The 11,974-nt window shown below is 35.3% G+C and overlaps 1 protein-coding gene and 1 long non-coding RNA gene across 7 annotated transcripts; one reads left to right on the forward strand and one right to left on the reverse strand.

Moving 5' to 3' along the window:
* Window positions 1–8: 8 nt before the first annotated feature.
* Window positions 9–888, forward strand: LOC124167186. 2 transcript variants are annotated; one of them, XR_006866625.1, is made up of 3 exons: window positions 9–236; window positions 380–528; window positions 605–888. It is a non-coding gene; the product is annotated as an uncharacterized LOC124167186 (long non-coding RNA). The 2 variants fall into 2 exon arrangements; XR_006866626.1 differs by having other exon boundaries at window positions 25–236; window positions 321–528.
* LOC124167184 (U1 small nuclear ribonucleoprotein A) lies at window positions 724–11,881 on the reverse strand. 5 transcript variants are annotated; one of them, XM_046545017.1, is made up of 6 exons: window positions 11,774–11,881; window positions 11,480–11,579; window positions 11,090–11,265; window positions 10,348–10,645; window positions 6,861–6,969; window positions 724–1,092 (listed from the first exon to the last, which is right to left on the reverse strand). In XM_046545017.1, the coding sequence occupies exons 2-6, from the start codon at window positions 11,544–11,546 to the stop codon at window positions 933–935; spliced, it is 810 nt and encodes a 269-aa protein (XP_046400973.1). In that variant the 5' UTR covers window positions 11,547–11,579; window positions 11,774–11,881; the 3' UTR covers window positions 724–932. The 5 variants fall into 5 exon arrangements, with proteins under 5 accessions (XP_046400973.1, XP_046400971.1, XP_046400975.1 ...); XM_046545015.1 differs by having other exon boundaries at window positions 11,777–11,880; XM_046545019.1 differs by having other exon boundaries at window positions 11,090–11,262; window positions 11,777–11,879.
* Between the last annotated feature and the right edge of the window lie 93 nt (window positions 11,882–11,974).

Genomic DNA, 11,974 nt, shown 5'->3' on the forward strand with positions numbered 1-11,974 from the left:
AAACGTAACAAATGAAAAGCAGAATACGACTTTTAAGGGACTTGTTGACATTCATTTGAAGTTCGGCAAGCCCTCTACAAAAATTGAAGTTTTAGGTTGTTACCCAAGCGGTGGTTTAATACAGGCCCGTTCAGTAGTTCATATTTGACGGTGTACATCAAAGGACATTATTACTAGTTCAGAATCTTGAAGAAAGAAAATACGTAATCAATCGTACGCTGACACAACCCTATTTCGTGAGTTGAAATTCATTATATGTTACGTAACCCCATTTGATTAAATTCTTTTATCACGGGACTTCCTCGCCACATTCTGCTTAGTTATTCGAGGATTCTGTGCTGCACGATGACCATCCAGGCCCTGGTTTTTGCCCTTACAGTTCAGGCTGTGCATGCTGCAGGTGGAGTGATGGATTTCGGCGACGCTTTGGCACTAATAATAGGATTATGCATTAGCATTATTGGAATATTATCATGTTTTGGGCGCTACGCCAGAAACAGAGCCAGTCTGGAGCCTCTTCGGTGATATGTAAGTAAGTTCGCCCTGATCGTATACTCGCTTGTGATCAAATTTCGAAGCGTCTAATATATTTTCATTATTACAGGTCGAAGGAGTCTCAAGGTGTGAACGGGGAGCAAACTTCATTGGATATTATATATATGATATTATTTTTTCTATGTGAGCAAGAAATTTCATACTTTTTTATGGATAATAAAAAACTTATTTCAACATAATTCACTGTTGTAATTCACTCATACATATGCTGGGCTTCCATATCTCAATGGAAAATAATAAAACAAAACAAACATTTTTAATGGCTGATAGTCTTTCAGTCCAAGTCATGCATACCATTTTATGAATGTCATTCACATCACTTGGTACACTGCACATAATTTCAAAAAAGCTAATGGTCTTTTGGTCACTTTCAATGTTCACTTCTTCGCAAAAGATATCTTCATAGCATGTGAAGGTGTTATCTTGAATCCCTGTAATGCATCCTTGGCTGCTGCTGATTGCATTTCATTTTCAAACTCGACGAAGGCAATATCATGACGATTAGGGACTAGACGAACTTCTTTGAAACCAGGAAACCTGAAGAAAGAATCACATGATGAAGTGATATTAACTCATAACAAAAAAGAAAACAATCCTAAGGCAATTAAACAAGCCTATAACTTCACCAAATCATTATATATGCTATAGCTCCCAAAATGAAACCTAATCTTACTCTAAAAAGACTTTGGAATATTCTACTTTAATAACTAATTTAACAATATCTTGTAGATCTGATGTTAACTACTTACATCATGCAACAAGTCATTAAAGAACCTACTCTTGATTGTTAGATTATGAAGTTACTCAAGTTACACCACAACCATTAATGTATGTATCCAGAAATGTAATGAAAGTATAGAAAGTTATACTGATCCATCAGTCAATCAATGAAAATTCCCCTACTACTATTGGCAAGATCCTTTTGGCCCTAGTTAGCATTCCATTTCATGTTTGCCGATACCTATTACCAGATGAATTTTCAAGAGGATTTTCAATCATCATTACCTAATGTTAGCCAAAAGGCCTGTTTATACGGTATATTAGAACGTATGGGATAATGTCTAAATGTATGAACGCGAGAATAAAAACCAAAATGTACCGTGTAACCACTCAACTTGAGCGAATGCATGCACAGAAAATAGAACTTGTTGTAATTTGGTTCATGAATTTGTACATGCTCTGCTCTGGTCCACAAAAATAATTCATGCAAACAGACATTAACTTATACACGTTAATGTATCGTGTAAATAAGCCTAAAGAACAACAACACCTCCCACTATCAACGGTGGTGAATTGCATTTGAGGGCTTCTAATTTGTACAGGGGAGCCAAAACAAGCAATGCAAACGGGGAATAAATTGTACACCTGGGAGCCTGTAGTTGTAAATATGGAGAGAATCAGGTCAGGTAGTTGGCTTTGAGGCTCTCACTCCATCCAATGACCTCTGGTAATTTGCCCCTACCATGTCATATCACTACCTTTACCCCTTAGGAAAGCATTATAACCCCCTCCATTCATGACTCATGTAAACCAACTTGCCCTCCTCAATGCCACACCTACTTGTCTCACACTCTCCCTTAGCTTCCAATCAACATGCAAGTAGGAAATTGTTCATTCTGCAAGAATGCTGTATCTGTGAAATCTATGGGTTGTATCCCATCTTTCAGTTTGTCCTTTTCGTTTTTGAACACGATTGAATCTATTGGTTTGTTTATTTTCTGTGTAGGCTTCCTCACTCACTACCACCAACAAATAGAGTTCCTGTCCTCATCAGGACATCACGATGAGTAAACTCCGTATAAAAATGTAACACAACAACACTTGGAAAAATCTTTCTGAGCTGTCTGTCAATGAGAGGAATTTATCTAACAATTACTATGACTATACTCTGAGCACTCAAGGGATCACATTAAGTTTATTTAATCACAAATTTAAAAAATATTACTCAAAATACAGAGAAGAAACTTGATCAGTACATATTTTGTGAGAACACCTCACTGAAAAAATGGTCTCCTTTCACCTTCATTATGTCACTACTGTATGAGCTATACTACAATACATTCCCAACTGATATCATCTATCTTACATGAATATTTTGCAGAGGGAATATCATTTGTAAGACATCAACTTAGTTTATTTATTCACTACAAATTTTTCACTCAATGTTGGATTTATTTTTTAAACAAGTTGACACCTTTAATTGGCTAAGAGCATGTATTTAACCTTTTTAATGCGGCAAGCCAATGTATCGGCTTCTGCCGCTCGGGCGAAAAGTGCGCTGAGCCGATATATCAGCTCTTACATAGTACATTCTTTAATTTGCTATAAACTTATTAAAATGATATATTTTATTTCAGTAAACATAAAAATATTTTGTTATTATTAACCAGTTTAACCTCAATAATAAAAAAAACCTGTTAAGGATATGTAATAAAATAGCTTTGTATTGTTTTTTTTTCCCTAGTTGCTACATTTTATGAAAATACCCTCTGTATTTCTCGCCAGAACCCCACAAAGAAGGATAGCACTAAGAGGGTGAATGCTAAATAAATATATGTACAAATCTACCAGCACAAAAACACTAATTTTGTGCTGCAAAAATACATTTGAGGATAAAAAATAAGGATACAACATTTGGATATTGGATCATGGAGTTATGGAGTCATTCCAAAATAATACATATTCACTTCCCATAGTGAGAAAAGTCATGTATCTTCAAGATTATTGTGCCTTAAAGTCAAGAATTATAAGGTCCCTCCTGGCAAATAAATGCAGTTGTTAGTACAGTAAGTCAGTTTGTGTACTTGTAACATGAAAAGTTGAACTGATGCCAAATTCACAGCAGTATTTCAAAGGTGGTAATGATTTGAATACCAGTTGGGACTTCGACATGAATTACTAATGCAATAATTTCATAAAAAAAGTCAATACAATACTGAGAGATGATGTAAGAATCATGAAAAAATCATTTAACGCAAAGGAACGAGCCTTGGAAACAATCCTTGGTGTCAGGTACTTGATTTCCCTGGTAATTCCAGAGATGTTATTTGAGACTATTCGTGGCTGGATGAAATTCACAATCTCATTTTTGCTTTTGTACTTGAAAAATGCCATCCCTTTCTCCAAAAAATAATGGGGAACTACCATAATTTTTTTTTATTTCATAGGTGGACAGAAAATTATTTTCAGAATGCAACAAAGAAAACCGTATCTAAATCTGAGTTTTCCTTCGCAAGATATTCAATGATAAGATTAACGAATTTTAAAGCGTGCCAAAAACTCCCTCCCCCCCCAAGCCACTGCTGACCAAGCCTCGATGACGTCATAGGAGCATAACCATCACACAAAGCTATTGCTGTGATTGTTTATAATAGTTGCCAGCAGTTGTGAGAACTTCGTTTGTGAAACGTGTTGATTGTTTCTATTAAAAGCAAAATATCCGACAATAGAGGCTCGGAAGCCCTCATATTTTGTATTATTTATTAAATTAATTAATTTTAATATCTGGGTAAGGGCATAAAATATAAAACTGGAGCAGTTAAAAACAAAAATTTTATAATACCTAAATAACATCGTTGTAGGAGTCAGAGCCACGGCCATTGGAAGGGGGATACGTTACTTGTAAGTTGATGTTATCGATGGCACATCATTCATTTAAGTATGTAATAAGAACAATTTTGATGTTTACTCTTGTCCGCTTTGCTTACATAAACAATAACTTCACCCATTTATTCGTAGGTACCGGAGAATTCCTCGTTTAGGACTGCCTGTGCTTGTATTATGAGGTGAATTCAGTCAATGCAACTTTCGCTCACTGATTGGAGACATTTAGGAACATTTTTTGTGACAAAATAGTGTTATATTCAGTGTGACATCTCCCCTTAAGCTACTGCTAATAATCACAGTGCCAGTGGTTGTAATGCACAAAGTTTGACAAGGTTGAAAAATATTTTCCAAGAGTTATTAGCGTTCCATTGTGATTGAATTGTAAAAAGTGCTATTATGCTAAAGATAAATGTCTAACAGTAATGTAAAAATTGTCAGTGGCGTGTTCACCTCCATTGTTCACCATAGATATGACACTTCAAGATCAAGCTATCAAGACCAAAACTGTGTGTGAAGTTTGTTATTCTATTATTTCAATGAATAGTAGTGAGAAAATAGTTGTTTTCATCATAACGAGCTCTGTTAACGTTGTAAGTTGTACGTGATGAATATAAGAATGGTAGTGACTTCCAGTTTTTGATAAGAGTATTTGCCTATTTCCCACTATATTTTTATGGTATATGCTAGTATATTGTTTATGGATTTTCCTATATTATTGAAATAGGTTGTAGCTTGTGTGTGTGTTGGCAGCGGAACCGATTCATGATCTCAAATGTGGATTGTGTGTAGACTGTTTTGCTGTGAATTCGTACCGTAGGACGGATAGGACTACCTTCTCCGCTAATACAGCATTGCCATATTCAACAGCACAGCTCGTACGCTTATGATCTTTATCCTTTAGTATTACAAGTTTCTTTTACATCTTGATTTGCCGCCGACATATAGCAATAATTTGTCATAACAAATTCCAAGAGGGTCGAAGCATCAATTTTTGGTGTCCTAACACCCCCTGCCACACGCCTTTTAGAAGGCTTGCGGGGTATTATGTATATTATGTAGATGTAGATGAATTTCAGGTGTACTATTCGAACAAGCGGCAACGTTATCATCCATTTTTCTGATAACTAAAACATACGAAGTGAAACGCTTGTCCTTCATCATCCCGATGCCGCATTATTAATATCCCAAGTAATAATCGAGGCACAATAGCAATAGGAAAACTTGCCTAAGAATAACAGAACAAAATAATGTGACGATGAGCGGCTAAATACTCCCTCAAAACAAAGTTTACAGCATGCACTCAGCGTATTTCCCAACTCCCTACGGTTGTTTAGGCACCTATGACGTCACGCCTGGCCTTTGCAGCGCTCGGGTATCTTCACGCAGTGGTCGGCTCAGAGAATTTTTTCTCGATTTTTAGGTCAACTTTTTTATTTCTTTTGATGATGAATAGAGAAACTTTAGGTATATTTGCGAACTAATGTATCCATTTTACTTATTCAAAATAGTTTTTAGAGCAATCGACGCCCCATGCAAGTTCCCCATTCTTTACTAAATCCAAACCATTCTGCCCCTCTTTCTCCATTGCTTATTTGTGAAGGGCTTTTGTTTGCCAGCGGGCCTGACAGCGTGTATGGCCCTGCAAGTTGCAAGGCTTGACAGCATTATAATATCAGCAACTCTATGGTACTAATATGCTCCACAGTGTTCACTTGTTTTTGAACATGAGTGTACGCATCTTGTGTTCCTTGTTTTGGCTCGGTGCTTATTCACAAAATATTATTAAATAGTAAAATTAGTTTCCAATGCAGTTAGTCCCCAAAGATATTAAAGAGAGGCGAAACTACTCGTACAGTTCAAGAAAATTTTGTGGCTAAGTTCAAAGTCAATGCATTCATTAATTATTTCTTTCAATGAAAACCATGATTTTCATCAATTTTGTAATGTAACTTAATTATTCTTCTTAATTATACACGATGTTGTTGACTCTTTTACTTATTTATTCATCTGCACTGGTAACTTGTCAACAACTTTTTACCCTTGACAACCCTTTGCTTATTTACAAACTTCAACACTTTCCCTTGTTGATTTAAATTAACATTTCGTTAAAACAATTACTATTAACTTCAACATTTTGGTTGGATAAGCAGATGATCTGTAAATAAATCAATTCTCAATGTTTAGCAAAAAATGAATGCTAGATATACAGCATGTTAGTAAATTAGCTTCATGCGGATCTAAGGGAAGCTGCCAGTGGGCTATCTGAAGAAATAATGTCAAGCAATTTTCAAGGATTAGAATTATCAACACTAAATCAACGTAACAGTATCAGGAAATAATCCCCAATAACATAGATGATTCTTTATAACCATAAAGGTGGTATTTAATAATTTAACATAATAGTAAACAGCGTTAAATAGAGAATATATTGCAAGTTAATAAAATTATACCATCTGTTTTGGATTTTGAAATTTGGATTTAAATTTTCAAAAATAAAATACTCTGAATTTCAACCAACCCTAATGAATGTTGATATACTGTTAAAATTTGGATTATAACAACATGTGACTGGAGTTTGACTAAAGCAAAGCAACAGCGAAGTACATCCCACTATGGCACTCCAGTAATGTAAAATAAAAGTCAGAATTACAATGAATTGGTAGCAACTATTGTTAACAACAAAATAACATAATACTTACTGGTTAAACAGCATAGACAACATCATTTCATTCGTTTCATCCGGAAGATTCGTCAAAAATAGAATCTGATTTGGTGGCTGTTCTGGTACTGCAGACATTCCTCCAGGACCTAAGGTGGAAGAAAATTCAGTACAGTACAGTAGTAAACACAATCACTATTTGTACTAAACTAGCTGACCCGGTACATGCCGTACTGCCTAATTATCAATGAACAGTTTAGTTACACTATTAATAAATCAAGATAGGCTGAACTGATGTTAATAATTTTTGACTTATTATAATGAATTAAGAATTTTCAATGAAACTACAAAAATAAGAATTTTAACGACTTGTTAGAAACATATTTTCTTTATTCAATCTACATAGGGCTGACTGGGTCACCCACACACGGATTTATTTCAACGAATTTTCTAATATCTGATTTAACTTCGGAAATTTTAGACATTGCAGTTTATAGATCAGTTAATAAAACCAAAATTTTATGCATATAGCTGTTGGCCTATTTGCATTTTTAACCGTGAAAAAATGTTTTTGAGGTCCAAGTCTTGCCCCGTTCTTGGGGCAAGTTTACCCAATGCTAGCCTGAGGCTTGACTGATGCTCAATATCTCATGAAAATAGCCCCAAGAAGCAGCATTAATACGTCATGACTTGTGGCATGCTAGATATAACTTGGTTCGGAAAAGTGCAATGCGTAAACCTGCCCCAGTGCCTGATGTGTAAACATGCCCCAGTCTATCCTACACATTCGGCTTTATTCACTTAAGTCAAGTACCTTCTGATATACAACAGTTTTTGCTTTGTTGTCAGGCGGAAGAACAAATAAAGTGGATAGTTGACCAACACATGAACATGCAACATATACATAAACATGAGAAAAACATGGCGTTTCTAGATCCAGAGTACAAACACTCATCTTGTGATTTGATACTGGTCATCGCAAATGCAACACGAATTGAAAATGGAATTTGTTTTCACTCAAAGAGCATATCGGTTTACATCATGGGAATCCTCGGAATGAGAACTTCCTCATCTTTGAATTTTCCTTTGAGTATAGTCGCGGGAATCAAATTGGTTATTAGTTTTTTTAATCACCAAATGCGTTCCATTGCATAGTTTTGGTTGGTTTAGTTTTCGAAGCATCGTGAACACCGGACCTACCTTCAGCTGTAAATTGTGCCGTGGTAAGCCTCGTACATCTAAGGACTTAAAAAATTCAGATGGCTAGTTGGTGACTTCATCTTTGTTTGCTACACAGTCAATAGATTTGAATTAATGCAGAGTATAAACTATTTGATCCTGATTTACCAAGTTTCAGTCATCCACATCTTTTTTCGTAGCCACCAAAATTGCTCGCTCAATTAGCCAATAAGGCTTTTTGTAGTTATCAATCATATTCGTGAACTCTTTGTTGATAATCTCATCTTTTGACGATACCCAATTGCAAAACTCGCAAGGAAATAAAATCAATCCGCTCAATTTGTCGACAGGCACACGGCCAGTACTGTTTGTCAACAATTGCTTGGAGGTTTGTTTACACACATGGTAGAGATGTGTTTGTTAACATCTCAATTCGAGCTGGGGTTAGCTTGAATTGAATGATACGTTAAATGTTTTAACAATTGAAATGTTTTACTATTGTTAAGAAGCTCAGTCATTTAATTGGTAGAAACAAATCACCTAGTTTTGACCAACTTGATAGCTTTTGCATTATTACCAACTCCTAAAAAATAACCCTTAAATCAAGATCAATTTTTTTGTGAACTTTTACTATTTTTTAATGTTTATTCTGTTTTCAGGGGCTGAGAGGAATCAAAAAAAAAAACAAATATCATTAACATCGGTACAGCCGTTCTTGAGTTATAAATGTTGTAACTAACACAATTTTTGACTTCTTTAATATACATAGATATAGAAGAAAATGCACATCACATCTTACAGTATGCCTGGGATGAAAAAGGCAACAAGAAAACAGTACAATGTACCACCAATAATACAACCCATTCAATCTACTGATCACAACAAACAACATTATTGCATAGTAAAGCAAAAGGACAGAGACAAAAAAAATCTCCATGAATATCTAATTTGGATTGCAATCCACAGTTGTTTTTGTGTTTTGTGTGCTTTGCTCAGCACACATTTTATAGGCACAATGTTTAAATGGTTAAATGTTATATTTTCTCTAAAAATTCTCTTTAAAAAACGGGCAATTAACTCCAGGCTGTATTCCAAAACACCAACTGTGCCCCATTATACCCTTTCACACTCATTGGATCACTAAGCTTCGTAAGTGGCATTGCATAATGCAACTCCAATTTGTTTTGTGATCCTGCCAGAATAGCTCAAGAGCAAAGAGCAAGAAGAGTTTGATCATACACCCTCACTAACTCCTAACCACCATCAATAGTTAAAGAAATTAAGATAAAAAATTTAAAAACCCTTTCCCTACATCTGTTAAGTGCATTATTTGCACTCATTCACTAGAGAATGTGATGTATTCAAAACAAGAGCTTTAATATCAACTAACTTTTCTAAATTAATTGAGGCACCGAGTCAAGAACTTGGGAAATGCTTCCATTTCACTATTACCTATTTTTTCTTTATCCTATCAAAGTTAAATCTTTATAATAGCACACTGTATGATTAAAAAAATACGTTATATTACTTAATAAACTTGATAAAAATATGCATGAGGGAAATTCCAAAAAAATTGAACTGAGAATGAATTACAAAAAAAAAACAAACAAATAAATGCACTTTTCAAGATGACAAGACGATAATGTAGACCCTCTAAAGAAAGGCAGACACAAGTTTTAAAAAAATCATTCCAAGCACTTAAGGCCCGGTTACACGGTACATTAACACGTACAAGTTAATGTACATTTGCGTGAATGAATTTGGTGGACCAGAATGGAATGAATGCATGAACCAAATTAGAATGGGTTCTATTTTCTGTGCATGCATTCGCACAAGTTGGGTGGTTACACGGTGCATTTTGGTGTTCATTCTCACATTCATGCATTTAGACATTAACCCGTACATGTTAATGTATTGTGTAACCAGGCCTTTTGATTTTATGATTGAATGATTTTAGGAGATGACAACACAGAAGAAGCAGAAATATAAGACTAGCCTCTCACTCTCTCAAAATCTCACGTACACACTTAACTGCTTGCAAGAGATTACCATATTAATTCCACAAATTGTCAGGTGCAATAAGCAAGATAAAATATAGAAGAAAGTAGTAAGACATTCTCAGAAAAAAGGAGAAATATTGGCAGAAGATGGCACTGCTTGCAAATCCCAAAGGAAGATGACATAGAAGATCCCAAATGAGGTGTATTGTTAATGTATGAAAGAACTGGTAAAGACAGCCGTTGTAGAGATAAAGAGGCATAAAATGGAGCGAGATAGGAGCCTTGTTCATAAGGCCAAATTTGATTCAGAAATGGCCCTAGGTGAAGGATTAATAAGAGTATGCTTACCAGGCTGAACAGGAACACCTTGACCAAAACCTGCACCCATGAGAGAGGCTGGGCCACCAGCAGCAGGGGCTGCTGCTGCAGCCACATTGGCTGCACCTTGGAGCTGAAGTTGTTGCCTGGCCTGTTCCTTGGCTGCTTTCCTCTTTGCTTTCTTTGTATCTCCAGTGGTGGGTGTACCATTTGTCGCAGGGTCGTCTCCAGCAGGAATCACTACAGGACGTCTCCTCTTGGGACGTTCTTGGAATGTTCCCTTCATCTTTGCAATGATGTCGGAGTCTGTTTTGCAATACTGTATTCGCTAGCATAGAGTAATAAATATCCAATCGTCAAACAAGAAACATCACACTAAGATGGAAACTTTCACAGCAATGATATAAATCCTCAGTTATCCAAGAATGCCTCAGGCAGAACTTGGTATGGCCACATATCATATTTTCGGCATCTACTTGTGGTAGAATTTGCGAGCAAGGATAAATCATCACTGGATAAATGGATAAAATAGAAAATTATATCCCATAAAATAAGCTTTTCAAATTGTTAAAAGGAAAATACGCAATGAGGAGGGATCCGCATGTTCTCATTAAAAGTTGATCATCAGTTCTTTTCACAGAAAATAAGAACTATACCTCAGAGCACAAAAAGCAAGATTTTTTAAAACATGAAAAATCTACATGAATAAAGATTACTCTTCCACACTCACTTATGTCAATCCAACATCAATAGTTGTAACAAAAATACTTACCATCGGTTTATCGTAAAATGGAAACCCCTGCATCGATCTCAAGGCGTTCGTTGAACTAGTGATTTCCTTGAAGATAACAAACGCCTGTCCCCTCATTTTTAAAGTTTTCATCGCGACGATGTCCAAAATCTGACCAAACTGGGAGAATATCGCATACAGCGACTTCTTAAGGTCTACTAGTACGAGAAAACAATAAAAACAGAGAATCACAAATATTGCAAGAGTAGGCAAATTCTTAACAAGGCACAAATCGAATTTTCAAAATTATTTATAAATATTATTATACCAAATCAGGAGGAAAACAATATTAAAAGAACAACAATCAAAACTTTCTTGGGAAAGGGTAGCATGGGGCCATGTATATGGAGAATATGGGTAATGAATACACACCTTCTTTCTTCACCTTCTCGTTGAGATTATTGATGTAAATAGTGTTATTCGGTCGAATATCCATCATTATTTTTCGAAATCCCCGTTTAAGTTCGAATGCCTAATGAAAAAAATAGAATTTACATGAGCAAGTATCGAAATGGTAAACACTAAACGTAACCCACGCGCCGGTAAATACGGAGATAACCACCGTAAATCACTCATTGTGAAACAACAAGGTGAATTTAATATCATAAGAAACAAGTAAAATATTTACGATTAAGTAATTTGTCGATTAGATGCACATATTATTACCACCTAGCAAGCAGGCTTCCAAAATTGTCGTCACCGTTGATAAACACCAGCCACTATGCTTTCGATGAGAAAATGGCACTGACAAATCAATTACGAAAAATGGACATAAATAATAATTTAAAACTTCTTTAAACAATAAAATTTAAATAATAATGCGATAAAAATATTATTTATATTTGATATTGAATATTTAAATTATCG

This window comes from Ischnura elegans, chromosome 10, assembly GCF_921293095.1.
Source record: "Ischnura elegans chromosome 10, ioIscEleg1.1, whole genome shotgun sequence".
Lineage (NCBI taxonomy): Eukaryota > Metazoa > Arthropoda > Insecta > Odonata > Coenagrionidae > Ischnura > Ischnura elegans.

Excerpts from the sequence above, each read along its gene's own strand:
- LOC124167184 (XM_046545017.1), bottom strand. The coding sequence starts at position 11,546 with ATGATGGATATTCGACCGAATAACACTATTTACATCAATAATCTCAAC. Across the intron at positions 11,266-11,479 it reads CGAGAAGGTGAAGAAAGAAG|TAGACCTTAAGAAGTCGCTG; the intron begins GTGTGTATTCAT and ends TTCTCGTACTAG. Across the intron at positions 1,093-6,860 it reads TTGTCTATGCTGTTTAACCA|GTTTCCTGGTTTCAAAGAAG; the intron begins GTAAGTATTATG and ends TTCTTTCTTCAG.